At 41.5% G+C, this 15,938-nt stretch overlaps 1 protein-coding gene across 2 annotated transcripts in view; it reads left to right on the forward strand.

The window, feature by feature from the left end:
• Positions 1-15,938, forward strand: part of ptprua (protein tyrosine phosphatase receptor type Ua) — a 313,419-nt gene that overhangs the window by 249,214 nt on the left and 48,267 nt on the right. For both annotated transcript variants that reach the window (XM_072675423.1, XM_072675424.1), the window contains exon 14: positions 12,403-12,541. In XM_072675423.1, coding sequence (XP_072531524.1) covers positions 12,403-12,541 — 139 coding nt within the window. The remainder of the gene's footprint in view (positions 1-12,402; positions 12,542-15,938) is intronic.

The raw sequence follows: 15,938 nt of genomic DNA on the forward strand, positions 1-15,938 counted from the left end.
ATTGCAGGGGGTCCAATGAAGAGGGCAGTTGGTTCTTGATGTTCCTCATGACTAACCTCTCGAAGCACTTCATGATGATGGGCGTGAGAGCTATGGGAGGGTAGTCATTGAGGCAGGACACCGTGGACTTCTTCGGCACGGGGACGATGGTGGTGGTCTTGAGGCACGTTGGGACAGTGGAGCTGCGCAGGGAGACGTTGAAGATGTCCGTGAGAACATCTGTCAACTGGTCTGCACACTCTCTGAGCACTCTGCCGGGGATGTTGTCTGGTCCTGCAGCTTTCCGTGGGTTGACTCTGCGCAGAGTTTTCCTCACGTCCACTGCAGTCAGGCACAACACCTGCTCGTCCGGCTTGGGTGTGGTCTTTCTCACCAACGTGTTGTTCTGTGCCTCAAACCGTGCATAAAAATCGTTCAGGGCATCGGGGAGGAAGGCATCACTGTCACAGGACGGTGGCATTGTCCTGTAGTTTGTGATTTCCTGGATGCCCTGCCACATGCGTCGTGTGTCACCAGTGTCCTTATAGTGGTTGTGGATTCTCTGGGAGTGTGCGCGCTTTGCCACTCGGATGGCTCGTGACAATTTGGCTCTTGCTTTCCTTAGGGCCGCCTTGTCACCCACTCTGAAGGCCGAGTCGCGGGTCCTCAGTAGCGCACGCACCTCAGGAGTCATCCACGGCTTCTGATTTGGGCGTGTGGTGATGGTCTTGGAGACAGTGACATCATCAATACACTTACTGATGTAGCCAGTGACTGATGCTGTGTACTCCTCCAAGTTAACAGAGTCGCCTTCTGTCGCAGCCTCCCTAAACATGTCCCATGCAGTGCACTCAAAACAGTCCTGAAGGGCAGAGATGGCTCCTGCCGGCCAGGTTCTCACCTGCTTCTGAACTGGTCTGGAGCGTCTGATGAGGGGTGTGTAAGCTGGAGCTGGAGCGCCTCCTCCGCGGGTCTCCCCTGACAGAGCCGCACTCCTATCCGCTCTGAACGAGGCTAGCCCGTCACATCTGTACGTGATGTGAAACTGGAACCTGGCGAAAAACAGGGACCACCTGGCTTGCCTGGGGTTCAGACACTTAGCTTGCCGGAGATACTCGAGGTTCTTATGGTCAGTAAGTACTAGGAATGGGTGGGCAGCTCCCTCCAACCAATGACGCCACTCGGACAGCGCCATCTTAACCGCCAGGAGCTCCCGATCCCCTACCCCGTAGTTCTTCTCTGCTCCTGTGAGCTTCTTAGAATAAAACGCAATGGGGTGTAAGCGGTCGCTTACCTCCTGTCTTTGTGACAGGACGGCCCCCACACCTGTACTGGAGGCATCCACCTCCACCACGAACGGCCTACGGGGATCGGGGTGTCGCAACAATGGGGCCGACGTGCTTGGAACGAGTCCTCTGCGGCCGGCGTCCAAGTGATGCGCTGCGGGGCTCCCTTAAGCAATGACGTGATGGGCGCTGCCAAACTACTGAAGTCTCTAATGAACCTCCTGTAGAAGTTTGCAAACCCTAGAAAGCTCTGTACTTCCTTGACCGAGCCTGGTGTCGGCCAATCCAGGACCGCCTGAACCTTTGCCTGATCCATAAGAACCCCCCGCTCGCTGATAATGTAACCCAGAAAAGGTATCTCCGGCACGTGGAACACACACTTCTCTAATTTAACAAACAGCTGGTGGGACCTGAGTCTCGCCAGGACCAGGTGGACGTGGCGCACATGGGTGACCAGGTCGGGGGAGTACACCAGTATGTCGTCCAGAAAGACCACCACGAATCGTCCGAGGTAGTCCTTCAGGACGTCATTGATGAATGACTGGAAGACGGAGGGGGCGTTGGCTAGGCCATACGGCATGACTGCGAGCCGGGATACTATAAAGGCGATCTTCACCTGGTCAGTGCCGGTCGGAGAGTTCTCGCACTGAAGCAAGAAAAGTTCCGCAAAGTTCCGGATTGCCACTGTACGTATCCGGTTTGCCAACCGGATACGCGCTATGGGGTGTGTAGACGGGACTGGGAGAGCTAGCAGGCTCCAACGAAGTCTTTACTAGATTCGTGAGCCCCTGAACGTCACCCACTAGTTGGGTGACTTGGTGCTGCTGGCCCACCTGTTGCTGCGCCAGGTGGCCAACAGTCTCTGACACGCTCAACAGAGTGTGTTGCTGCTGCCCCAAGAATCGACCTTGGGCGTGAACAGCGTGATCCAAGGCGGCCATCCCCGCTGTTCGGAGGGTGTCGGCCAAGAATTCTGTCATGCTGGCTAGGCGAGACAGGGAACACTCGCAGGGACAGAGCAATGCAGGGAAAGAGTCTTTAATGACCACACAAAACGACAAAACACAAACAAAATGAGGCAGCAAAGTACAGGGTCCAATAAACAGAAACAGAAAACAAACAGGTGACAACTGAAATGGGGCTTAACCTGGAAAACCACCTGAGGCTGGAAAGTAGTCCGGGAGCAAAGCGAGAGGGGACAAATCAAACGGGGGGAGGAAGGCTAGAACGCAAAAGAACCAATGAAACTAGCAAACAAAAGCCTCACCCCAAAACCGCGCTCGTCAGGCGCTGATGAACTTACTCGACTAGGGTGCAAGGGAACCGGACGCCAAATCTCCCTGGTGACCAACCGGTGAACCAGACAGTGAACTCCTGAACGTGAAACCGCTCCGATAGAGCATATACTATTTGAACTCGTAGACCTCCCTAGAAGTCTCCTGAACGTGAAGCCAACCTTACAGCTTGGCATCGCAAGAGTAATTCTCGGCGCCGAGGCATCTGCGTTTGCTTCCTTTGTACCCCGGGCGGCGTCGCAGGGCTGACACATATGCTGATGTTTTGCATTTAAAAAGTAAAATTGCTATACAACGACTCTAGTAGTGACATCATATTAATTCATTATTGAAATAACAATATACTGTACATATTAAGTCCATCTTTATACTAAGGTATTATTAGGATGTATTTCTTTCTTTATCCACAATATGGATGTATTTTTTTGTTATAAACACACATAGGAGATAATGCCGAAGAAATGCTACTAAATACATTACAATGGCATCAGCAATTAGCCCTGCCATACTGGAGTCTTGAAAGACTAGGCTCAAGTAAGGCAGGGCTAATTGCTGATACTACATTCACCTGCCATTGTAATGTATTTTAGTAGCATTTCTGATTCCTGCCTGAGAGAACAGGCAGGGGAGAACAGGCAGGAATCATAAATGCTACTAAAATACATTACACTGGCAGGTGAATGTAGTATCAGCAATTAGCCCTGCCTTACCAGAGTCTTAATAGGCTAGGCTCCAGTAAGGCAAGACTAATTGCTGATACTACATTCACCTGCCAGTGTAATGTATTTTAGAAAAAGCATTTGTAAGGACAAGACCTTAACCCCTTAAACAGCCTGTGGCTTCTGATACCAAAGAATAGCCCCACCAGTTTGTAAAAGTAAATTAGGTTTACTGGTTAATTTAATAACAGTGTACACTAATCATAGAGCATTTACGTTTTTCCAGGGCTTTGGTTGTTACCATCAGAGACCACTAATTTACTGCATGACACTTTTAAATCCACCAAATGCATCAAGAATCAGTGCAGGGTCATGTGTGAGTTATGTGTGACATAACAGTGCTTAATGTGGAAATTGTATTGTTCCTCCATTGCTACAATATGGCTAATTTCTACTAGTACCCCAAAGACTTTTCCCATGTTATGATTGCGCCGGTAAAGCAGATTTAACATTACATAGCTATAGCCTGGAAGCAGACAACTTGAGCTTTATACATCCATTGAGTTTTTTTTTTATACTTTGTAATAACAAATATAACAAACAGCAAACAGTTTCAGACTTCATATAACAAAATCATATAATATTATATTCATGTATCTATATTACCTCTTTCTCTGTTTAAATATATGAAAGAGACATATCATGGAGTGTCCTCATTTTTTTTCACATAACTGTAAATGCCAATTACGTGTGTTCATCCTCCACCATTGTCCTTCTTTTAATTATTACACACCTCCTTTTTGATAGCAAAACACTGATTCATGATTTCTTGCATTTCCTCCGGCTCCAATGTGGGTCAGCTGTGCTTTTTTGATGAAGGAAAAAGTTCTGGGCTGCCCCTCCCTCCTCCTGTAGCTCGCACGTAGTGAAACTTCTACTTGTTTGACTGCAGTGTTAAACTGCAGTAATTAATATAGAATATTGAATTCCAAATTACAGAATATTGGCATATGTCCATGTACCACTTAAACAGAGAACATTAGACAGTAGTTGTCTTTTTTAAGTGTTCTCTCTCTCCCTCTCTTTCTCTCTCACGCCACTGTTTCAACACCCCATAAGCTCCTCTTCAAACTCACACAGTCCTGATTAATTACAGACTAACCCCACCGAATGAAGATAAGGTGCATTCCCCACTCTTTTTTTCTTCACTTTCTCTCTCTGTCTTTTCTTTTTATTGCTTAACCCCTCATCCTTCCTCTTCTTTATTTTCTTTGTTTTATTCTACACTATCTCACTCTTATTTTTACCCTCTCATTCCTCCTCTTCCTCATTATCTTCATTGTATTCTTCACTATCTCACTGTCTTGTTTTAAATCCCTAATTTCTCCTCTTCCTCATTTTTTTGTTCTTCACTATCTCTCTCTTATTTCTTAACCTCATTCTTTCTTCTCACTGCTGGCTGGGAAAAAGAAAGAGAAAAGTGAACTCTGTGAACTATTTTTCTTCCCTCCCCCATGCTCAGAGCAGCAGGATGGTAGAGTAGCATGAATCATGTAGTTGGAGTGTTCAAATCTTGGACCTGCTGGTTGGAAAGCTTCTCGGCACAGCACGTTCCTTATTTTTTACTCCATATTCTTTACTATCAGAAGATGGTTAGTCCACAGTATACTGAGGTTGAGAAAGCTGGAGATCAGCAAAGTCGATGTTAGATGGAAGGCTGCAGGCTCTAAGGGTATCTGAACCTACTAGCTGTACCTAATTCTCTTCAGCTGTTAACCCCCCCCCCCCCCCCCCCCCCCACCAATCCTATCAGAGTGTGTAAATGCTGTGTTTTGCCTGATATTGGTCCCATTTCCAAACTTTGTGTTTGTATAAATGATGCAGCCACATGATATATTTATACATTATATACATATATATATATATATATATATATATATAATTAGACATTCTGGACTGATTTATTTAGTTAGTTAGCCAACATTTTAAATGACTCTTTATAGTGTGTTTAATATCATATATATATATATATATATATATATATATAAATCTTGTCTGACTGTTCACATTCTGAACGGTAGCTTTTGTGTTTTGGCAACCACTAATGTGAAATACGTATTTAATAGTTTTGTGAATGTTTCTATAATGCGTGTGCATTAGCTTACTCCTCTCGGTTTTGACTACACTGCTCTAAAACCAGAGAAAGGCATGCAGTAATCCTGCCTGTAAAATGCAATAGTTTCTGCAATAGTTTTCTTTCTAAACAACTATAATTCTAGAGTAAAGCCATGGTGGGAGTGCATTTCCCACGTGACTGTAATAGAATATAATAGGATAGAATATAATATCTTTGACATTGCACAAGTTCAGCAAAACTGGGGTTGCGTTGGTGGCATGGGCAAAAAAAATGGAAATTCATGTGGAGGAGAAACTGTTTAAAAGCAGTCAAAACACCAATGTCAAACAGTTCTGTGATTTTCTGAGAACACTCCTTTCTACTGCCGTCTGTGAATAATGTCTGTTAATGACACCTTGAGAATGCTAGATTGCCCTATGCTAGAACAGTAAAAATAACGAATCGGAACTGGATTAGACTTTAAAAAAGTTCATACCCAGTCTGTTAATATATGCCCAATATGTATATATTGGACTGTTTCTAGCTCAAATAAACGCATATGCATTTCGATTACATTTGGTCGGTAAAACATATATCGCAGTATTTTAAAATGGTGACGGTATCTCCAAATGAGGAAGGTATTTAAAACTGTCCTGTCTGATGTGTCGAATTTCTGTTCTCTGTCTATCTAATACACGGTCGGAATAGCTCATTCATTCATGTGCATTTAAGAGAGCCACAGGGTGGCGCTGTCGGAGTACAATGATTGGAGATGTCACACTCCAATTATTTCACAAAACAGGTGAGGAGGAAGTTTTTGAGGTTAGTGATGTGCTGAGTTTGAATGAAAAGGAAAGCAAGCAAGCCTGGATGAACCAGTCTACCAAATGTGCCTGAAAACACACCATTCACTCGTTTATGTGCTTGCAGATGTCAGGCTTTCTCCTGCTAATTTATCTAAGCCTAGCTAACATAATCTGTCACATTCAACATTAGCCGCGTGACTTCACCCTCTTTGACACCCCTTTTTAACATGAATATTTGTGTCAGTCAACAGCGGCTTTACTGAGCTGTCTGATACTCTGTGTGTCTGTAGCCGAGCTTGCTAAGCAAAGGCTAGCTTAATGAGTGGACTACTTTCAATTCAGCTTTCTGTTCTTCCAGCACCAGAATCAAGTGTTCTATGATGAACACAAGGTTACTTGTTCATCAATATCTTTTAAGACATTTGTTCTTGAGAAAAGTTCTAACAAGATTCCTGATACGTTTTTAGACCTCCGAATTGGTTGCAGCTATGCTCTCCAATGATGCATCCCATTGTCAGTATAAATTGAACAAATCCTAAATATAAAAAACACTGGAGAAGAATCTTCATGAAAATGTGGAAGTGGGTTTTAAGAAGAAGTTTGTTTGGTGAATGAGGCCCTGTGAGATGATTTTGGATGGGAATAAAACTGTGTTTAGATCTGGCTAGCAGCACTAATGGAATCAAATGATTGGTTTGTGCCGTAAAAGGTTTTTTCATAACTTTCAGACTTTTTAGAAGGATCTTTGATGTTAAGAAGAGCCTAATTTCATATCTGCTTTTATATCTTTTTAGAAACAGTGTGTCTATTCTGAATAATGTGTTCATGTTTGGTACTAATTTCCAGTCATTTTCTAAGTGCAAAATAACACCCTTGTATTAGAATTCAGACACCTCTCCCTGAACCAACACTGTGGTAGCTAGTTGTTGACCTAATCGCTAAGCAAGTGGTATTTCTTGTTGCCCTCTATTACCAGTTCTTGACTCATTACCTTGACTCCAATTGCTTTAGAGCTCACTGAGCACTGAAAACATTAATCAAAAGCCACCTAATGCAGAAAGCGTGGCTTCCTTACACTTAATTTATCTCCTTTCTCGTATTCACTTATTCATGCGGTTATTTATCCAACCCATCGAGCACTTTTTAATTAGTGCTCCCTTGGCAGATGGTGCAATGATGCAGTTCCATTTCTGTGCTTTTTCAAATGGCAATTTCTGCTTTTGGAAGCGCGGCAGGAGCTTGCATTAATCTGAAGAGAGAATTCATGCTGTTTTTTCTTCTGACTCACAGCTGAAGTGTCTGGATTTACATGGTGAAAATGCAGGTTGGCGAGAGAGACACCAGTGAAGCAGGAAGCAAATGCGCAAAGTGGCTGCCAGCATTGGTCTGATTTGTTCAGGACCCACCCGATCCATTTTCTGTTTAAGGTGTGGAAGGATAAGCAGGTGCCTTTGTGGCCGATGCTTTTCCCTGTCCTCGGATGAATCTGAAGGCGGTGCCAAGACTGTTTATGGGTGTATGGACTAATTCATTGGCTTCAGTTCCCTTTTTGTCAATGACACCTATGCCAAACCTTTCCTGAGCAGGCAAGCCTGACTTCAGTCTGCCAGTAGTCTCACATTTGATTAAACTGGGCATAGCAACTGCTTTGGCAGTGGACCTCCCCCAAATGTGGACATTTCAGACTTCTTGGCCTAGAATTCTAAGATTCTATCTGTGTGCAATGCAGGTTGGAGGCCTTTCTATTTTTTAAAGTTGCACAATAACAATCTTTAAGGATGACATTGAGAACTTAATCTTGTTCATCTAAAGCAACAATATGTAGCATTTTACCTACGAATAGTCAGTGATGCTCCACTAACCTGTAATAGGGAACTCTGGGCTTGGAGCGCTGCTGACTGCACTATGTAACTTTGGTGAAGTGGGCAGGACAGTTCTTGTGAGAACTGTGTGACACTGCATAATCATAAATCATTTTTGTGTAAAATCTGGTGTTATTACTCCACGTGTTCTGTATCTCTTAGCTTGTCCAGAAGTGCAAGTGGAATGCGTGTCCTTTAGTGGTGGTTCAAAGCATAAACTACACTTCCTAACTGTAGAGGGAGCCCAGAAGCAAGAAATACCAGTCCTTGCACAATGCTGCTTTAACTTTAGATTTTTTCAATTATAGTAGTTTTAACACTAGAAAGTAGTTAAGCACAAGCCAGCAGGGGGGGAGCTGTGCTATAGCATCAGATCAAATTCAAACTTTGTAAGCATGGAAACCAGCTCTCACGTGTGAGGAAAGTGTTTCCTAAGAGAACAACAAACCCAAGCAAAACAGCAAAAGAGCATATTGTGAAAATTATCTCAACACTTAACCATTTCTTCTGTCCTCTGGAAATGGTCTTAGAAGAAATAACATGTGGAATCTAGGCTAAGCAAAACCAATATGATCATTATGGTCTGTAGGTTGTTCGAATCCCGAGCCATGCCACTTTGCCATCAGCTGTGTTCTCCATGTGGGAAGATGGCTCTCTCTCTCCCACCATTCTCTCTCTCCTTTCTATAAATATCTTGGAGGAGACAATCTTTATCCTCCTAATGTCTGGAGCATTTCTAGTACTAGGGTAGCTGCGATCAGGTGGGTTAATTGGCAGGGCCGAATTGAAAGAAAAAAAGGAAAGTTCAGCTTCTGATCAGTGTTGTTTTAGTTACATCAGCAAACACTTCTGCAGCTGATGTGGTAAGGTGTCCTTTTTTTCCGTGAATGTATATATTATATATATATTATATTTTTCTCAGGCTTAGCTTTAACAGACTATAACACATGACACCAGTGTTGAACAGTGGTAAGCACATATGCCGTGGCCCTGTTAGAGAGCAGGCAGGGTCATTGACAGGGATCAGTGACAACAGCCAACATAGAGGTCGGGTGGGTTGGATGCTGGGAATGATAAAGTCCATCCAAGCCGCTATGTTTTGGGACATCCCCAGCCTAGGTCCATCCAAAGTCAGCCTAGCCTGGTTCACTGTCCTTTATAGCCAGACCCTGTCTGCTCTCTCCCTGTGTGTTTTCCCCTGGTAGCACTCTGTCTCCTGTGGCTGGATCATCAGCTGTGTTAGGTTGATAACCTGCCTTCGCGCACTCTCTCTCACTGAGCTCTGTAGGACCTCTGAAAGGATTAACTCACAGCACTGAGCTAACTCGCCTGCCTCTTGTGTATGCTGTAGTGCTAAGGGCTACTCTATTTGGCAGGTTATTCTGATAACCTTAGAAGGGTAAGGTTATCATTACAGGTGGGTAGTAAATATTGTTATATTTACTTAAATCTACTTGGGAACACTATTTTTTTGAATTTCACCTTACTTAATCTCTTTCTTATGGAGCCATTCATTTGATGATTCTTTTATAGATTCTTTATTTTAAACTATACTTCATTCATTACATTACAGCCATTAAAATAAATCCTCATTTTTTATGTGTAAATAAAGATGTAGCACGATGGGAGATATTAGCTACTATATGATGTTGGTATAGTGTTATCAATATAGATGTTCCAATTCAATCCAGTGGCTGGGGATCAGGGCATTTCAGGCATTTTTAATGGATCGGGTATCAGCTTTTAAGCTTCTGATTCTTAGGTGTAGCAGTAAATGTCACCTGGCGCCCTTTTGGCGCCATTAATAGAGACGACTTAAATTTTTTCTGAAAACTACCCTACACTGTTCACTGTGACATTACTTCAGTGAGCAAAACACAAAAAATCTTTATTTCAACTGATAAGTCTGGTGACATTACCAGTCAAAACAATAGCTAATGTTTTAATTTCAAGTCTCCATTCCACCTTAAATAGTGCTGCAGTAACATCGTGTACATTTCAACAGCAGAACGTAACTGCTGGATTATTTAAGGTGGAACAGAAAGTTTGAGGCAGAGGAAAACTTAAGCTAAAATTTAGCTTAGAGACTTGCTGTAAACGTGACACAGAAGTTAAAAGAGCATGATTTAAACCACCATGAAATGCTTGTCTGCTTTCTGCCATTTTTATCCAGATTTTTATTGCAATATGTCACTTTCAGGAGATATGTCTGGTGGAATTAGATATAAGGTAGTCCACTTGCATAAGGAATGGAAGGACAAAAGGCAAAATCTAATAAACAGCACTCTCGCTTCACATCTGGACAACTCCACAGGTGTTTCTGTCCGTCATTTCACCATAAGATGATTCAACACTGTGGGTCTGAAAGGATATGGAGCTGATTAAGATGCTCTTACTGAGAAACTCAAGCAGACAAAAATGAGAAGAACGTTAGATCAAATTAAATGGAAGTTAAAATGAAGTCACTGCTGTGCTCAGAACAATAGACTGACCACACCAGGGTCCAAACGTCAGCATCATTGAATGTGTTTGGGATTAATTGGATGGCGAGAAGCAGAAAATACTTTCAGCTTCAAAGACTGAACTTTGGAGGTGTGGAAATCTCATCTCCCTGCAGATTCCAGCAGTAAAACTGAAAGTGAGTCTCTTAAAAAGAATGGAAGCTGTAATTAAGGTAAAGGGTGAAGGTGTCTGAGTAATTTGCTGTTGAATGTGTTTTCTGCTATTTTTCTTGGTGCTGGACAAGGAAGAACTTGGACCTAATGGCTGTTTTGACTAGAAATTAACTAATTGAGTTTTGTACACTACCATATTTGCAAGAAAAATAACCTTTTTCCACTTAGTTTCACTTTAATTAGAGTTACTGACACCTATGTTGTGGCAGTTTCATTCTTTTCTTTCGGTTCAGCTCTTGGATTACTGTTCTCGCATCTCTACCTTTTGAGTTTTAGTGTGAAATTTAAGCAAAATATCGAATGAAGTCTGATAAACCTTCTGTATATACTAGGAAGATCTACAGGCAGTACACTCTTAGAAATATAGGTGCTTCAGATGGTTTATTGAACAATGCCATATAAGAACCATAAATCCTTTGGTTCCATAAAGATTTGTAATGGAGGTGCACAATATGGACAAAAGCATTGGGATACCTGCTCATTCATTGTTTCTTGTGGAATCAAGGGCATTCAAATAAAGGATGTTTTAAATAACTGCCTGTATTGTCCAGGTAAGCTTTCTACTAGATTTTGGGGCATAGCAGTGAGGATTGGATTACATTCAGTGACAGTGTTAGTAGGGTCAGGATGTTGTATGATCACCACTCCAACTCATCCCCAACTCTCCAACTCATTCCAAAAGTGTTGGTTGAAACACCAACCATCATTCCAGGGAACACAGTTCGACTCCACCTTTTAAGGGTCATAAATGACCTGCCACTATATTTAGCAGAAAAATCTCCCTAAATGAATCTATTTTTAAAGGATTCCCATTTCCTGCTTGAAATGTAAAGATTTTCCTAGAGTGACCTCAAGTTTACAGAAAGTAAAATAGCACTTTTGTTTATACTTCCATGAAAGATGTACACCACTAGGGTAAATTCTTGTCTGGATCTTAGGTCAAGGGAAGTCTACAAAATGCCAAGGCTACACAAGGGTTTCAAATGTAGTCGTTTGACTAAATGCTTTTTCACACTTGTTGTTGCTAGACTACTTTTACTTCTACTTGAGCCATTATTTTAGCAAACTAACAAGCCTTTAAAAAGAGCATACGTTGAGTATTCTCTACCCATTTCTTATTGTGTCTCTTGCTGTATTATTTTGAAACTGTTGTGAAGTAAATCCTACAGACATGAACTAAGAAATCACATGGCAGGAAACTCTGTGGCATACTCTCTGATTGTATTGCATTGGGGTGCTGGCAGTGTGCTGGTGAGAAAAAAGGAAAATGCAGGACTGCAGCACTGCATTTGTGTTTTAAGGGAAACTAAAGTTAAACTGGATGCTTACTTAACTGGGACAGTTCTGACAGTAGATCATTTTTTGGGTCAATTTAAAAAGTTTTAGCAGAGTTCTCTTAAAAGAAAAAAAACATGGAATTCAAAGCACTTGTTTACAAAGTGGAGAAGTGCATAAATTCAGAAAAGGCTTGATATTCTGTTGTTAAAGTAAAACTCTTTTCTGTTGCAGTGTCCCCGATGCATATTACATTTATTTTCGTTTTTTTGTCTTACCATGGTACATTTATGAGGCTTTGCAAACAGCTAAATTTGTAAATTAAAAAAATAATAATAATCTGAAGAAATTCCAAGAAAGTGTGAACTTTCATGAGAACAGACCAAGAACCTTGTGTACATATGCAGTTTTGCTTTACTCTCACTCTCTCTGTTGTCTCTTTCTCTAAGCTGCATGTAAGGACCATAAGCATGCTCTGGAAGTCTCCCAGCATGCCGAAGACATGGGGCTGATACTGGGGGCCTGCGCTGGAGGACTGGTGGTCCTTATCCTCTTGCTGGGAGCCATTGTCATCATCGTCAAAAAAGGGTAAGATATTCACAGTGAATGTAAGTACAGAACCGTGCAAATTACACTTAAAAGACAGTCAGCATTTGTTTGTTTTACAGTTCCACAAACATGTATTTCAGCATATTTTAGTCATTGGAAGTGATTCAGGGTGTTTGGATTATTCTAATTATTCTTCTAACTCTGATGTCTTTACAGTGGTGGTGATAGTGACTAGGGGTATTAAAACACAAATACTTAACGTTTACGATCCAAAATGACCAGTAAACCTGTAAACGTCCTAGGTTTTCTACTGCATGTATTGTTGACAATGGTAAAATAGTGGCATATTAAAAAATCTTCTTAAAAAAAATCTTCTTAAGAGACTGTTTTGCCTTACTGCACCCTGGGTTTTGAAGCTTAGCCAGATATATTCCTGAAACTCAAGATGCATGGAGTGAATAGTTGTAAACAGGGCCACTTTATGTGACTAGTATCTGGATTGTATCCCAACTACATGCTTTCACACTGGGTGGTCTAATGCGACTCCAGTTAGTTAGACAAAAATCTAATTGCTGTGTGGGACGGAATATGCAAATCCGCTTATGATGTGGCAACCAGTTGTTTATCTATCCATCCTCTTCCTGTCCTGTGCTAAAGATGGCTGCTGCCTGAAATTCGCTTTTCAGTTTTACATGCTGTCAAGCATGATTTTACATACCATCTTCCTCCATGATTATCTTCCTCACAGACAGGGATCACAGCAATGTTCTGCATGGGGCGGTGTTTCGGTTGTAATGGGAGGAGTTTTGATTGGTGTATCTATCTTGACATTTACTCTGCAATGAAATGTGGCTCAAATGCATTTCAGATTACATCCTGAAGTGGTTTGAGAGATCAGATTTGTATCTGGTTTCAGTGAGTTTTGGGTTGTTTACACTTAAAGTGTCTAGGTGGTAACAGGGCCGGCGGGAAGTGTCGGCAGGAAATGATGTGTCAGTTTCAAACAACTCTTGAGTAATATTTCAAAATGGGATGCCATAAACCTCATTAACATTTTATCCAATCCAGAAAGTATATATTGCTCTTAAAGGCTCATTGTTGTCATCATTTGTTTATCAGGGGTGGAAACCATTTAAGCCTTTTAATTTCCTGCTCATGTGGTTCAAGTTTAGTAGGCATGTAACAATGTCTCAGTAGATTTATATCTAGAATGGTGCACAAATCATTCTGAATGATCTTGTTTATATTGCAACAGTAATTATCTCTGTAAAAATCAACAACTTTACTGACAAACACATTCTATCTACTGTATTTATGTTTATTCATATTTATTCCCATGTTATATAGTGCACACATACTGCTGAGATAGATACTGATAACCAATTTTCATGGCTCCTTAACACTTCTGCCAAATACTTTATTATGTGTGTATGTGCAAGTTTGGTTACACATGATTGTGGCATCATCATTTGGGGTCTTTGAATCAAGCTGGGTCTCAGCAGTCATCGTAGGTCAGCGACAGCAATGTTCCTAGGCTCAGAGCAACGTCAGTTGCTGTGACACCATCACATTTTGGCCCTACAGGAGCCAAAAGTTCGAAATGTCAAGAGGCACAGCCTAATCATGACAACTCGCTCACAGGCATTTATTCCCCTTGGATGAATTTCCACCCACCCACGAAAGGGAGAATTTCTTCTTCACTGCTTAAAGCCTGTCGCTGCAGAGGACTTAGCTGTGTACATGAGATGCAATAAGGATTGGCACGAGTGTTCAGCTCAGTGTTAGCATGTATTAGACTTGTAAAAATACCACTCAACATCCACCAATTGATTTTACATAGCAGAGGAAAACCTCTGTCACAGTGAAATCCATCAAGTGCAAGTGCTAAAGCAAATACAGACCAACAGGAAGCTTCATACAGCTCTTAATTGTCAGCTTCAAACAATTCATGGAACCCCATCTTAATGTGTCAAGATGGGATGCCATGAACCTTATAATCATTTTTCAACCCACGAACTATATCTTGCTCTAAAATGCTCATTGTTGTCACAGTTTACAGAGCAAGCCACTAGCAGGGATGGGAGAACAGTGAAGTAATTGCACTTTCTTTAGTATTATTTTGGAAGATTTGTAACCAGGCAACCAACATGCTCGAAGGAAAAGTGACAGCTCTGATGCATGGACACTGAAGTGATGTAGGGTGAGAGAAAGCCATCTACCCAGCCAGAGAAAGCAAGATCACTCTCTTGGGCTCTGGCTGCTGATGGGGCCCAATTTGAAATTTAATACCTGTATTTAAAGCTTCTTATTTTTACTTTTTATTTAGGAATTGGTATCACTTTACTCGGATGGTACATTGTAGATGCCTCATAGATGCTCACCTGACATTCAGCTAAACTTCCACTGAATATGTATTAAAAACAACTGAGCTCTGAGTTAAATGTAACCCTAATTTTAACCTTACTTGGAATCAACCCTAAATCCAATTCTAATTCTAATTTTAACCTAAACCTTAAATCTAACCCTAAAAAAGTAAGATTAAGGTAAGGGTTAGGTTTAGGTGCAGGGTTACATTCAGTAGACATGTACCTTCAGCTTAGAGTTCTGTTGATTTTAACAGACATTCAGTTAAATTCCAGGTTGGCATCTATAAGCTATCTACAATGAACCATCTCTTTCTGCTTAGTTTAGTTGCTGTTCATTTTAATTCATTTTATTAGAGCATCCAACCAAATTATTCTTTGTGTAAAGAACAGCAACACCATTTAGCCATCACATCTCACACAAAAACAAAGCAAACTCCTTTCCTTTGTTAAAGGATTTATATTATACATCAATATTTGTGGATTTCTTGTGGGTACATCTGCATACACAATTTGGTCATGGCCAAGTCACCCTCATGGCTAACACTACCTAACCCAACCCCCCCACCACCACCACTTTAAGGCTTCCTCTGAGTCACATAAAAACTCTTTTTGAACTGCCACTAACACAACATAATCAGCTGAGTTTGCTTGATGCAGAACACACACTTCCATTTCTGTTAACTTCCCACTAACTTCCAATTCTGTCTCCCCATCTGTTAATTGGGGGAGGAGGAGAGCCATCCAAATCCAGTTATACTTTCCTAGACTCCCAGCCACAGATGGCTATGGCATGGCCAGGATTACACACGTTTGCACACCACGGGAACCCTAAAAGTAGTTTTTTTATTTTCACCCAATTATATTACTGGCTCCATACCATTACCAAGTAGTCATCTAATTTGCCATGTAATGTAGGATAGGAATCCCAGCTGTGTTTCTGTTGTTATGTTGGTGCACAATATAAATTTCTCAGATTGTTTGCTTTCATTTGAATAATCGATTACCTGTTCTTTTGGGGTTGTTTGTTCATTAAGGTACTTATTACTTTAAATGAATTCAAAATTCCCATT

Source organism: Salminus brasiliensis, chromosome 3 (assembly GCF_030463535.1).
Source record: "Salminus brasiliensis chromosome 3, fSalBra1.hap2, whole genome shotgun sequence".
NCBI lineage: Eukaryota > Metazoa > Chordata > Actinopteri > Characiformes > Bryconidae > Salminus > Salminus brasiliensis.